Source organism: Chelonoidis abingdonii, chromosome 20 (genome assembly GCF_003597395.2).
Source record: "Chelonoidis abingdonii isolate Lonesome George chromosome 20, CheloAbing_2.0, whole genome shotgun sequence".
Taxonomy (NCBI): domain Eukaryota; kingdom Metazoa; phylum Chordata; order Testudines; family Testudinidae; genus Chelonoidis; species Chelonoidis abingdonii.
In genome coordinates this window covers 11,821,151-11,835,212 of record NC_133788.1, presented here as the reverse complement: position 1 = coordinate 11,835,212, position 14,062 = coordinate 11,821,151, and the positions used below count along the sequence as shown (strand labels likewise).

General features: G+C 43.3%; 1 protein-coding gene across 2 annotated transcripts; it reads right to left on the bottom strand.

Annotated features, from left to right (window-relative positions):
- Positions 1–1,948: 1,948 nt before the first annotated feature.
- SUMF2 (sulfatase modifying factor 2) lies at positions 1,949–13,459 on the bottom strand. Of its 2 annotated transcripts, XM_032774429.2 has the most exons (9): positions 13,278–13,459; positions 11,258–11,411; positions 9,731–9,845; positions 8,789–8,833; positions 7,180–7,330; positions 4,740–4,795; positions 3,803–3,887; positions 3,023–3,188; positions 1,949–2,154 (listed from the first exon to the last, which is right to left on the bottom strand). In XM_032774429.2, the coding sequence occupies exons 1-9, from the start codon at positions 13,360–13,362 to the stop codon at positions 2,049–2,051; spliced, it is 963 nt and encodes a 320-aa protein (XP_032630320.1). In that variant the 5' UTR covers positions 13,363–13,459; the 3' UTR covers positions 1,949–2,048. The 2 variants fall into 2 exon arrangements, with proteins under 2 accessions (XP_032630320.1, XP_032630321.1); XM_032774430.2 differs by lacking the exons at positions 4,740–4,795; positions 7,180–7,330 and having other exon boundaries at positions 1,950–2,154; positions 13,278–13,458.
- Between the last annotated feature and the right edge of the window lie 603 nt (positions 13,460–14,062).

Here is a 14,062-nt window from a genome sequence, read left to right as displayed (position 1 = left end):
CACCACCCTCAAATTTTTGGCAGTAGGAAAAAGTGGACCTGTCCAAATCCCCCAAATGGCAAAAGGCCGCCTGAGTGTGAAAACAGCAATCAGAGCCTTCATCTTAATGGACTTGATTGACTCCTTCCTTTCTATTATAGATGGGGCATATTCTGAAGGGCGACTAGCATGTCACATAGCACTCTTCCTAGCCAACAGATTCCATCATGTCATTTTCCCTGCCAGCCTTAGTTACCGTGGTTATAACCAGTCAATCTATAAACGACGCCTTAAGGATGATACATGTTTTGTTTCCAAAGCTTTAATGCACCATGTTGAAGCGCAGCAATTCATTTTATGCATTTACAATTTAGGCCGAGTTTTTAAATAGTCTTTGAGTGACGGAAAATGCACATTGCAGCTAACGGTGACTTGTATACTGCATGTGTATTTAGGAGACATTTTAAAAGATACAGGGCTCATACACAGACCTCAAAATGGTCAAGGGCTTCAATTTATGTCTATTTGATCAGTGCATCGGTCCGTGGTTTTGTAAACTGTTCACATGTCACTAAATAGGCTTCATTTTACTTAGCTGGTGTGACATGGCATTGTTAAGCTGGTGCCTGTTGTATTCTGTCAAGCAACATAATCTTAGGCTGGGATTTGCAAAAGGGCCTAAGGTATTAAGTGCCCAACTCCCACGGGATGTCAATGGGAGTTAGCTGTCTAATGCCTTTAGGTCACCCCCTTTTGTAAACCTCAGCCTTAATGCTTAGCATTTATATTCAGCTGCTTCACAGACACTAAGTAATTGATCCTCCTAAGAGCCCCTATTATCCCTGTTTTCAAGGTGGGCAAACTGAGGTAGAGCTGAGGTTAAGGGGCAGATTGTCAGAGGTATTTAGGCACTTAAAGCTGGAAATAAGTGCCTTTAAACCAATGGGAGTTTGATTTAAAATGAGAATTCAATCAACAGCTGTCAGATGCCTGGGTGTTTTTGAAAATCGCACGAGGTGCCATCTGCAGCTTTGACAATCTGGCCACAAGTGACCAGCCTCAGGTCTCCTGGGCTGCATCTACAATGCACTTGCTTCCTAAAATTTCCCACCCCTGCAGCATGGGTGATGATAGCAACAATGGGAATGTTTCTGGAGGCTAGTCATTGGCACAGGGCTGGGACATTTAGGTTATTTACTGAGAATACAACTTTCTAACTCTAAGAACAGTGGAAGCCTGTTCCAGAGCTTCAAGGAAGGTGGTAGAATCACAGAAAGTTTTTAAGAACAGGTTGGACAAAGACCAGTCAGGGATGGTCCAAGTTTAGTTGGTCCTGCTTCAGTGCTGGGAGTTGGACTAGATGATCTCTCACGGTCGCTTCCAGCCCTACATTTCTGTGATTCAAGACCCTGTGTTGTGGAACAGGGCTCAGAGCCGTGGTTGAAACACCAGTGGTTGGTGTACACTGGTGCAGGTGGAGCTGTGACCATGGAGAATTATAGGGGGAAGAAAGTGTGGTGTAGCAAAGCCAAAGTGTGCCTGAGTCAGAGCTGGGATTAGAACTCAGGACTTTCTGACTCAGCCCACACCTGTCTGTCTCGGTTACCAGCAGGAACAAGTGCAACCCTTACTCACACAAGTAGTTCTTACTCCTATGGAGCCAAGTCCTGCAGTCTTTACTCAAGCAAAACTCCCAGTTTTTTTCCCCCAAAGGGAATTTTAGCCAAGTAAGAGCCTAAGCAAAGGCTGCAAGAGTTGACCCATGAGCAGCCTCATCTGTCTCCCTGGGACTACTCATATGTGTACATGTTTGCAGGATTGAGCCCACAGGGATGGCTGGCTGAAGTTAGCTGAAAAGACAGCAGCAGCATCTTCTTAAAAAATCAAAAAGAATTGAGACAACTGGACAAAACCACCCTCAATGTCTAAACCCTCCACTCTGACACCAAACAATAGTAGCAAATATTTATTTTTAAAATTCCCCAAACTTCAATCCAACACAGCTGCAGGGAATCGCCAGCATCTCCACAGGAGAAAATGTCTCAGGACCATTCCAATACGTGATGTTATCACAGCTCTTTTTTACTCTCCGTTTTCCTGCTTTTCTGACTCAGGATGTGGCCAGCACAGCGGAAACCCAGGTTATCCGAGGCGGAGTCTGGTGTGTTTCCCATCCTGGGAAAGGACAAAAAAGCCTCCGATGTAGATTCAATCAGAGATTCTAAGGCGAGGAGTGACCATTGGATTCTCTAATTTGAGCCCCTCAATGACACAGGCCATAGTTATCCCTGTTTGAAGCCCACTAACCTGTCTGACTGAAGCACATCTTCCAGGAAGGCATCCAAGCCTAAAATGATACTGATACATGGTGCCGTTTTCAAAGAGCCCGGCTCCAATTTAGGCACCTAAGTGGCCAGATTTTCAGAATACCTCAACCATCAACATACAGTGCTAATTAAAAAAATATCTGGCCACTTAAATTAGGGGTCTAAATAGGAGCAGAGCCTTTGGAAAAATCTGGCCCTTAAAGTACAGAATTGCTGCACAGGGGCTGATGAGTGATGCAGTTCCTCCACCAGACTTTTTAAGTGACATCTTCTGACAATTAATATGGAGAAGGAAGGCAAAGCAATTTAATTATTTAGATTATGTAAATTATGTAATTTACATAATCAATGTCAAAAATGAGTTTGTATGATTTAAAACAGATGAACATTATTTCCCACCATTAATTACACTTCATTGTTATAATTTCTATCCTTATATTTTCCCTTCCTTCTCTCACTGTTGTATTGGGTGTTATATACTAGCTGGCATCCAGCCTTCATTCCAGAGTTGGCTGCTGTCCATACAGAAGTGTTTAGGGATTTATTATTACTAATAATAAAGTAGTCTTCACATTAGTTAAAAGTAAATAATTATTAAATAGCAAAAATAAAACAGCAAATAATTTGAAACAAATCTATGTAGTAAAGGTTAAGTTACTATAAGCCCCCCAATGTGGTGCAAAATAGCACTTGTCCACAGCAGTAAGTAAACCTACCTAGTTGTAACACGAGCTTTGTGATTGGCCGATCCATCTACTGTGTCAATCCAAGATGCACCTCGCAGGACGTGCATTTTCTGAGCACGCTGCCTTGACATGGGTCCATGAGGTTGATATTCTGATGCAGTCCATTCCCAGGTGTTTCCTAACAGGTCATAAAGCCCTGAGACGTAGAAACTGCTCTTCAGGATCCACAGGAGACACATACACTGTCAATAAAAAGCCCCTTTGGAAGGACTTTGGTGCAGTGAGGGTTGTTTAAGATGCCAGCAGAAGAGGATGGTCTAATGGCTAGAGCAGGTGACCAGGAACCAGAAGCTCTGGGTTGTATTCCCAGCTCTTACACACACTCACCGTGACCTTGGGCTGATCACTAAACTTCACTGTGACCATCTATTTAGTGGGGTAATAATGCTTCCTTACCCGCAAAAGGGCATCGTGAAGCTTAATTAGATCATGTTGATAAAGTGCTTTGAGATTCTCAGATGAAAGGCATTAAAAAGGGAAAAAAGTGATCAAGTATCATTATTGCAAATCATTGGCTGCAATGTCGTGCTTCTTGCCTTAAAATGTATGATGCCAACATCAGCCAATTTAAACAGCCTTCAGAGATTTTAATGTGCCCAGCACCATCATCTCTAGGTGCCAAGAAACTCGATATCCATTTAGGTTTTAAATTCCCGCTATAATCTCGAGACTTTGTTTTATTATTTCTAAACTGAAATTAACAGAAGAATTCATTTGCAAATTGGGGCAAAGGTGGCCACTAGCCCATACCGTAGTTGTTCTGAGGAGAGAATGCATTCACTGGGGAAACACCATGGTAACCATCTTCTGCCATATCGACCTTTGGGAAGATTCCCTGTGTGAAGAGAGGATTTTACTTTGAGAGTACGTCTACACTACCCGCCGGATCAGTGGGCAGCGATCGATCCAGCAGGGGTCGATTTATCGCGTCTAGTCTAGATGCAATAAATTGACCCCCGAGCGCTCTCCTGTCCACTCCTGTACTCCACCGGCACGAGAGGAGCAGGCAGAGTTGATGGGGAAGCAGCAGCAGTTGACTCACTGCAGTGAAGACACCACAATGAGTAGGTCTAAGTACATTGATTTCAGCTACGCTATTCACGTAGCTGAAGTTGCGCAACTTAGATCGATCCTCCCACAGTGTAGACCAGGCCTAAGAAAACAAACCTGCCTCACCCAGGATGGCATAGAAAAGAGCAAAAGGGCTTGCACTTTACAGAACCTCGTCATGCTTAAAATAGCGGAAAATAAGAGTCGTAAATCACATAATGCGAAGATACTTCAATATGACCAAGCAATAGCTCAACCATTCAAAGTGCTAAAGAGGGAGATCCCTCCCCCATGAAATTCTGAACCTCAACAGCCGCATATGTTGAGGAATCTGGATTCTGCTTCCGCCGTAGAGAGTGGGGTGAGATTGACGCCTTGCAAGGATATTCTGCATAAATATTAAATACTTATGGTTAAATATCTTTACATTCTAAATCCTGGAGGTGAGGGGAGAGTCTCAAATGGTGGTAAATTTAACAACTGACCTGACAGTCCTACCAGCTGATGTTCAATATCTTGAAGACCAGTCAGTTTGATTTACTAGCTAAATGCTTCCTTCGGTCGCTTTAGGACATTTTTCTTCATCAATAAGCCATCAAGACAACCCAGCACAGAGACAATGGTATTAAGACCCTACCTGCCAGAGATTTGTACGATTTGGTTGAAACTTGTTCCCCCAAGGATATACTCTGCCTGTCAGAAAAGAAGAGGTGGGACTAATTATTTCCTTCCTGATCAAACCAGGACACCAGTAGGAACTGTCAGCTTTACCCTTTCTCACTGATGCTGTTCAGCATATGCATACATGATCTGGCAAAAGGTATAAACAATGAGATGGCAAAATTTGCAGGCAATACAAAATTACTCAAGATAGTGAAGTCCAAAGCTGATTGCAAAGAGTGCCAAAGGGAGCAGACAAAATTGGGTGACTGGGCAACAAAACGGCAGATGAAATTCAGTGTTGATAAGTGCAAACTGATGCATACTGGAAAACATAATTTCAACTATACATAAAATGATGAGAGTCTAAATTAGCTGTTCAGGATCTTTCTTGAGCTACGAGTCACTGTGGATAGTTCTCTAAGAACATCTGGTCAATGTGCAGCACCAGTCAAAAAAGCTAAGAATATTAGGAAGCGTTAAGAAAAGGATAGATAACAAGATGGAACATATTATAATGCCACTATATAAATCCACGGTACACCAACACCTTGAGGACTGCATGCAATTTTGATCACCCCATCTCAAAAAAAAAAAGATGTTAGAATTGGAAAAAGGGTAACAAAAATGGTTAAGGGTCTGGAACATATGAGGAGAGGTTAAAAAGACTGGGACTGCTCAGCTTAGAAAAGAGAGGACTAAGGGGAGATATGATAGAGGTCTATAAAATCATGACTGGTGTGGAGAAAGTAAATAAGAAAGTGACTATTAGCCAAGACACTCAGGGACACAACCCCATGCTTTGAGTGTCCCTAAACCTCTGATTGCCACAAATTGGGGCTGGATGACAGGGGAAAGATCACTTGACAAATTCCGCTGATCTGTGCATTCCCTTGGAAGCATCTAGCACCAGCCATTGTCGGAAGACAGGATACTGGGCTAGATGGACAATTGGTCTGCCCAATACAGACATTCTTATATTCAAAAGGAAACCATGCACTGGTTTTAAAAATAAATATTTTAACTCTCAAGGACACAGCGCATAACTGGGAGGGCAGTCAGTGCCCTAAACTGCTTGTCATCAGCCCTTCTGATTACCACTCCATTCGCAAATTACTCTGGCAGCAATTTCAAAGGAGCCTAAGGGAATTAGGCACCCACAGCCTACTAAATTTCAATGAGAGATTTGATCATCTAGCCCCCGTAGACTCCTCTAGAAAAAAAAAATCACAGCTTCTGCACATGACATGACCTATACAAGGGGATCAATTCATCCACCACTAAAACGCAGCTGCCTCTGGAGTAGGACACTGCTGACTTGATACTGCTGTGAAGTGAAGAGGAATATTGTACCTGACTGAAAATGCAGGGGGAATTTTTAGGCTGCACATTAAATTTGGAGCTGGTATTTGACCTGGAAGTCAGAGCTAATGTCTCTTCCTTTACAAAAAAAACTGTGGGAACACAGGTGTTGACAGACTTGATCAGACCCATGGGTCCACTTGGTCCAGTATCCTGTCTCTGACAGTGGCCAGCACCAGATGCCCCAGAGGAAGATGCAAGAAACTCCATGTAGGTAGATGGGAGATCATCTACCCCACATGCAGGTCACATCTCAATCTCAAATAGAGGTTGATTTAAACCTTGCAGCAGGAGGGTTTTTCCCAAACTCTTTTTTTAAGTTTTGCATTAACTATAACAACTCTGGATATTCTTGTTATCCCTATAAACATCCAATCCCTCTGTGAATCTTCCTAAACTCTTGGGGCAAAGTCTTGGCTCCATCAAAGTCAGTGACAAAACTCCCGTTTGACTACAATGGGGCCAGGATTTCACCTCTGGCCTCAATGACATCCTGCTGCAACAAGCTCCACAAGCTTTGATGTTCATGTCTCACTTGTAAGAAGATCAAGCCAAGTTAACTTCTCAGGGCCATGCCTCAACTGAACAACTAATGCTATCCAGCTCCCTCAGACAAAGCACATCTTTGTAGTCAACTCCAGGACTACCCATTATTCCTGGCGGAATGCGCTACAAAGCATGAACATTAAGGGCCAGACCCAGCTCTCATTACTGAGAAGAGAATTTGGCCCCCAAAGCTTTAATCAGAGAGATGGCTCCAAAACGTATTCATGTACCTATTTCACAGAGTCATGGGTTTTAAGGCCAGAAAGGACCATTAGATCATCTAATCTGACTTTCACCCACATCTCCCTACGGAGACCAGAACCCCCAGCAGAGGGGAAGGTAGAGCTTTGAGTCTGGTAGAATTTCATTATTTAGGAATACAAGTCCTCTCCTGGGTCACTGAGTCCTGTCCCCTGCCATCACAGGACATCCCATAATAGAATCAATTATAATTATTTGATGACTTAGTTTGGTTTGAAAGATCAGTTCAAAGAGCTTTTCTTACATACTCTCTAGTCCTCCCCTTGCAGCAAATTCCCACTCTGCCTCAGTAGGGAGTCTCTTCCCTTTCCACTTGCAATATGCCTGCGCATCATTCCAGCTCACGTGTAGCACTGGGTAGTCCAGCTTGTTTTTTATCCCAGATCCTGGACCTGCTGGCTGAGGAGAATTTCATTTAACAGGTTTTCACTGAGCCATAACAACCTTATGTAAAATAAACCCAACAACAGGGAACAGTACAGAGTCTGGTAGGTCTATGATAAGACACATCATCTACCACCACCCACTTTGCTCTGCCTATCTGTAAGGCCACTGAAATATACAAGAATCTTGGAATTCAGGTGCTTCTACCTGTGGGATATTTGTATAGTTCAATGGCTTGTCAGCTAAGGTGGCAACACCTTTGAAATCTGGGTGGGGGTGAGAATAATCTGGGGACACTTTTTTTAAACACCAAAAACATTAATTAGCCCAAGACAACTTTCTGGAAGAAGGGAGGGTACAAATGATAAATATTAAGCTAAGAGAGTCTGTGGCAGAAGAAGGAATTGAACCCAAGTATTAGGTTAGTGGTCAAAATACTGGCCCAGCCTGCATCACATGAACGTATATAAGGTCATACCCTGAACTTCGGCATGATTTGGAAATCCATCCTCTTCTACATGGTATAGAACACCTTGCCTTTGACTACTTGGCAGAAATCAATCGTACTAAAGACTGGAGGATATGCATCTGTCTCAGTTAAGGACAGAACCTCAGACTTGCGTAACACACAGACACCAGTTCTATCTACTCTGCTTGAAAGGCATGGCTGATAGTGGAGTTTATCCCTAGACCAGGGGTCGGTAACCTTTCAGAAGTTGTGTGCTGAGTCTTCATTTATTCACTCTAATTTACGATTTCACGTCCAGTAATACATTTTAATGTTTTTAGAAGGTCTCTTTCTATAAGTTTATAATCTATAACTAAACTATTGCTGTGTGTAAAGTAAATAAGGTTTTAAAAATGTTTAAGAAGCTTCATTTAACATTAAATTAAAATGCAGAGCCCCTTGGACCAGTGGCCAGGACCTAGGCAGTGTGAGTGCCACTGAAAATCAGCTCATGTGCCGCCTTTGGTGCCCATGCCATAGGTTGCCTACCCCTGGCCTAGACAATGATCTCAAACAGGTCTGCAGATCAACTGTGGCCTGTGATCACTTCCAGGTAGCTGGCAGAACTCCTCCAATCACAGTTCCCCCTAAATATAAAAACAAAATGGACAAGAACAGTGCACAGACGGGAGGGCAGCCAGTGCCCTCAACTGCTGGTCATCAGCCCTTCTGATTACCATTCCTTTTGCCAGTGACTCTGCTATGGATTTGCAATTGAGCCTAAGGGAATCAGGCACCCACCGCCTAGTAAATTGCAATGGGAGATCTGAACATCTAATTCCCAGAGACTCCTCTGAAAAATCCCAGCCTCTGCACTTAACTCTCAATTTCCATCTTTTATGTGAGTGGAATTGCTAACATTGTAATTAATGCCGTTTCTTTTCCCCACTGAAGTTCAGCCCATAAAGCAGATAGCCTCTGAAGCCCTACGGGGTTGCAATTCACTCCTTCGAAGGACTGCTCACCTGTCGCCAAAACGCGTTGTCAATTGGCAACCACCAAGGGGCGGACTAAGAAAAAGAAAAGAGAGCAGATTAAAACACAATCCTGCCATCTAATCGTCCCCAAACCTTGATTCTCAGTGCTTAACCCCTTTCACAGCATGTGAAGTAAGGCAGAGTATTTTTGAGTTGGGTATGGTAGGGTGAGATTCTGTGGCTGGATATGAGCAGCTGGTTCATTTTAAAGACATTTCTATAAAGCTCATAAGTACAGTCCAGGGGGCATCTGATTTTAAAAAGAAAATTCAGGATTTAAAAAACTCCTTTAAAAATGTAGGCTTCTCTGTTTTCAGTTCTGATGGATAAATATCAGGAGATGCCTTGCTCTCTCCATGCTCGCCGAGCAGACCCTACTGCGCACTCTGCAAAGAGTCCAAAGCAGGCTACAGACTGGGGCCTTAAATCACGTAAGGCACAATCCTGCTGCTATTTGGTTTCAATGGCAGCAGAATCAGGCAGGGAAAAAACCAAAATATTAAACCAGTTGTTACCCAGTGGCAATATTCAGCAGAAAAAAAATGCCCATTGCAATCAACAAGGCCTTCTCCCCTCAGGGAAGAATGTTTATAGCAAGATAAACAAATAAGGTAACATGGTCAGAAAATAAAGTGAAAAACTCCCCAGTGAGAAGTCCAATTCCCTCCTACTCCCTGGGGTGTGGAGCCTAAACTTACTAAAGGCTTCATCCCTTCTTCTGGGCACTTGGCTAGAGCTGACATTAATGCCTCCTGTTTACACATAAGGCTACAACAATAAATGGTCGACTTTTCAGGAATGCCTCTGCTTAGATTTATTCCACCATCCCGACACCATTCTGTTCTGACACCACAGCCCCCTTTTCACCATCGTGAATCAACCCCAAAACATATTGTTCATATCACTTTACACACTCCAAATGGACTTTACCTCCAGTTTTTGGGTCACTTTTTTTTTCAGCTCTTCAGATACAAAATCCTCAAAGACAAAGCTCCAGCCGAAGGCTTCTGCTTCTGTTTTATATTTCTTTTCTCGAACAAACTCCCTGGCGTGAACAGGTCAGATAGAGGTTGCTAGGTAGCACTCCCACAGGTTAACAGCACATGCACAGTAAGTTGATAAAAGTAAATACAATTTACAAGAGCTATTCACACCATTTATAGTCTATTGAGCCCCTGGTGTAAATCCATCCCTGGTGTAAATCCAATCAGCTCAATGGAGTTAGGTTTAGAGATGAAACTGGCCCAGTTTGTATTGGTTGCATGGAACTGCTATCCTGATGTGAATTTTTTTTTAATATTTAAAAAATAAATCTATTGAGTTTCTTTATTTAGATTTATTAAAACAAACCAACCCAAAAGACAAATCAACCAACGAAGCCAGCAGAGTTACTCCAAGTGCCCATTTTAAGCTGTGAGTTCACTTCGCAAAAATTCACAGTGAACAAGAGTCACATACAGCCACTTAAATCCACTGCCACTATTGCAAATCTGTCCCCAACATTTCATTATCCAGAGCAGTGAATAACCCCAACCAATCTGTGTTCTATTGCCTCCCAGAATAGCTGAGAATCAAGATGAGCTTTGCAGCATGTCCAAAAAGGACTCATTAAGATATCAGAATCATCTCTGTGCCAATGCAGGATAGTCCCTCCAATACCTGTTCTAGTGTTTTGTACAATCCTTATAAAATATATTATAGGAAGCAATTGAGTATTAACAGAGGGTCAGCTAGAATCTAGTCATTAGATGGCCCAACTTCTATGACTGTGCATTATGGAGAGTAACGTACTTCAGTGAGAAAATGGAATATCCATCCTCTGACTGCAGTATATTGCAGTTTCATAACAAACAATAAAGCAAAGTATTTACAAATCCAGTACAAAATAAAATATGATGCTTTGGTATGTTGCCCATGTAAAACCCCAAACATCTGGAAAGGACCTGTTTGCTAACTTAAAATAATCACAAATGAGTTTTCTGTTTATCGTTTCTTCTCAACAGAAATATTTGCCTTCCAGAGTGTTTGAAAAGCCATTTGTATTACAAACAGCTAAACTAAAATGTTAACATCCTTCTGCAGTGCTCCACAGATGTAGAGCAGGATTTTATAATATTCCAGAAATTTTGAATATGGTGAGATTCTCAGCCTTGAAAATTCTAATCGGTTTTCCTTAATCCATAGAACAGGTACAGCACTGGCAGTAGGTGTGCAAGTTCACATGCTGCTCTGCCAATGTACCTTCACTCCAACCTGGTGGGATCACCTCTAGGCATTGCAGATTAGTTCAGTTTCTATGATCAGTCACTGGCCTCTCTGCTGATGGTGCCAACAAAGATAAACCCAGCAAAGATGGTTTCAGTCGCTACCCAGCCCAATAGCATACAGGTGAAAATCTCCACCACCCTGCGCCAGCCACTCTCTGCAAAGTAAGCAAATGATAAGCGTGGGCCTTACCTGAAATCCCGGTTGGTGACAGGATATTTGTCAATAGCAAATGACTTCACTGTCACCACCTCGAGAGGCCCTTCATTTTTACCATCAGGTGAATTTGTTCCCATTTGGAACTTCCCACCAGGCAGTTGTACCATGTTTCCATCATCTTCAAAAACTACGAGAGATGTTGTGATACAATATAACGATTAGTCACAATACAATCTTGGCGTGAGTACATTCTTTGCTAGAGATGTTTGCATGCTGGGGAAGGAGGATAACAGAGGACTGATAATTATATCTAGCACCTAGACAGTGCTTTATATCTAGAAAGTCCTTTGCAGAGAGTGCACTGAGCTTATTCCTGGTGTAACTCCATGGAAATCAATGAAATTATCCCTGAGAAAAATCCATTCGCTGGTTCTCTCTACTCTCCTAGGAGGAAAACACTTAAGTATTGTTATCTCCATTTTACAGCTAGAGTAACTGAGGCAGAAAGGCTAAGTGACTCATTCTAAGTCACACAGGTGATAAAGCAGCAGAGTTAGGAGTCTCTTTTCTTAATATACATGGCAGGACCTCTGCTGCTAAAGATACTGCTATCTGAAAGACAGCCCCTCTGCATGGGTACAGATTAACCACATAAAGGAATCAGACTAATGGCACAAAACGCCCTCAGCCCACACAGCCTGGATCTGCCCTACGAAAGTCTTGTACATGCACAAAGACTTTGTAAAGAGAGGTTTTATTGCAAAAGAATCATTAGAGAATCTACACCGCAAAGGGTTCACTGAAGACAATTGCAGCTCAATCGATTGCTTTAGATCAGATTTGGTGTTGTCTGATGGCAATTTATACAGAGAGGCATTCCTGGGTATCGCTTTGAGTTGTGAGATTTGACTATTCACTCCTGGCGTCTAGTCTCGCTCATCAGTTTTTACATGCAGGATTTCAGGCCATGGGGGGAATCTCCTTTGGAAGTATTGAAGGTCTGTCACTTTTCAGTTGCATCAAATGACCCAGGATTCACTATGGAAGCTCTGAAAGGAGTAGCCCCTCCCCAGAGGGGCAGACTCAGAGTAAATACTGTGTTAATATATGTAGAAATGACTGTGCAAACCTTCAGAAAGGGAGAGAAGGGAAAAATACATCGGGGTGGGGAAGTTACCAGACATTTACAGCTAGGAAATAAATTTGGGGATGGGGGTGGGAAGAAGGGGAGTAGGAAGGGAATTCCCCTACCTTCCCCAGCATCACAATAGTCATTGAAAATTAGGTACCAGTCTGACTGAGCAGCCACTGGGGCACCCCACAAACATCAGATCTAGAGCCAGGGGCAGCTCCAGGCACCAGCACGCCAAGCACATGCCTGGGGCAGCAAGCCATGGAGGGCGCTCTGCCGCGAGGGCGGCAGGCACGTTGCCTTCGGTGGCATGCCTGCGGAGGGTCCGCTGGTCCCGCGGTTTCAGTGGACCTCCCACAGGTGTGCCACTGAATCCGTGGGACTAGGGACTTCTTGCAGGCAAGCCGCCGAAGGCAGCCTGCCTGCTATGCTTGGGGCAGCAAAATAGGTAGAGCCGCCCCGTCTAGAGCTGAACTTTGTGGGGAATCCAGGAGAATTCTGCCTTTATCCTGCATTTTAGAACCAGTGAAGGCATGTAATTCTCATCTAACTTTTAAAAAGGTTGGAGGTGGGGGTGCTAGTCACTTTTCACATTGCTCGTTTCACCTAACTGTTGGAATAAGTTTAAGATATTGATGCTTGTTCCTTTAAAGGTATTTAAAAGGAAGCAGACAGGCCCTTTCTTTCTTGTTTTCAGGTAGTTGAGGATTCATTTTAAGGCAGTATTTCAAATCTGTCTTTTTGGGAGAGGAAGGATTTTTAGGGTTGGCTAGAGTGAGGGAAGACACCCAAAAGAAGGGGAAAAAGTCAATAAGTAGGGACAGGCAGCATTTAAGCAGCTCTGCTGCAAGAACGAGTGTAAAGAGTAAGGGAGATGGAAGGGAAAGGTGGAGCAAGATATGCTTGGACACATGAACTCACCCTGCAGACTGTAGCTGCTCCCTAACACACAGGTACCTAACAGGAAAGCCAGCTGCACTCTCCCAGCAGAGGAGCACGGTAGCATTGCTGACAGGAACAAGAGATGAATCGGAGGAGTTGGAAAGTCCCCTCCGTGACCCAGAAGGGCTGTGTACTTGGCTGAAATGCTTCCGGGATCTCGGGCTAGAAGGGAAGCCAGTCAAAGTCCCCGCCTCCCCCTTCACGGAAATAAAAGCAGGGAGGGGATGAAAGGGGAGGAGTATACGTACAAGCAGCAGCACAGAAGCTGGGTACTTAGCACATAGAGTCAGTGTAGAAATGAGAGGCATTGCATTGTTATACTTGAGCCCAGCCCGTGAAGAATTGTTCCTGATGGTGTATTAAATTAGTGCTCCAGCTATTTAGTGTTAGAGGCAAAAGTCAGTCACTTTTGACTGAAGCATTTTCCTTAAAATTGTTACCCACAATACCTAAGAGCCCTCATCTTAAGAGCAGAAAATATCTTCTACCCCCCAGCCCCCGTCCAAAAAGCAAACCTAAAACCCAAACCTATTTTGGGCACTTGACAACATACTTTTCAGATGACCAGTTTTGTGGTTTTTATTGTATAGGTATGCAGTTCAGCTGCTTTGCATGGGTTTTCATTACCACAAAGAAAATGTGTTTTGATTTTTAAAAAAATGAGGCAGGGGATGTGACTGTAGGCTCCCCTAGTGGCAGATGGTCATACAGATGTACATTGTGGAACACTTTCCTTTCTTTGAAGGAGACAGCCCTTATATTGT

Excerpts from the sequence above, each read along its gene's own strand:
- SUMF2 (XM_032774429.2), bottom strand. The coding sequence starts at position 13,362 with ATGCTACCGTGCTCCTCTGCTGGGAGAGTGCAGCTGGCTTTCCTGTTA. Across the intron at positions 3,888-4,739 it reads ATCGTACAAATCTCTGGCAG|GGAATCTTCCCAAAGGTCGA; the intron begins GTAGGGTCTTAA and ends CTCTTCACACAG. Across the intron at positions 3,189-3,802 it reads CTCTCCTCAGAACAACTACG|GGCTTTATGACCTGTTAGGA; the intron begins GTATGGGCTAGT and ends TCTACGTCTCAG.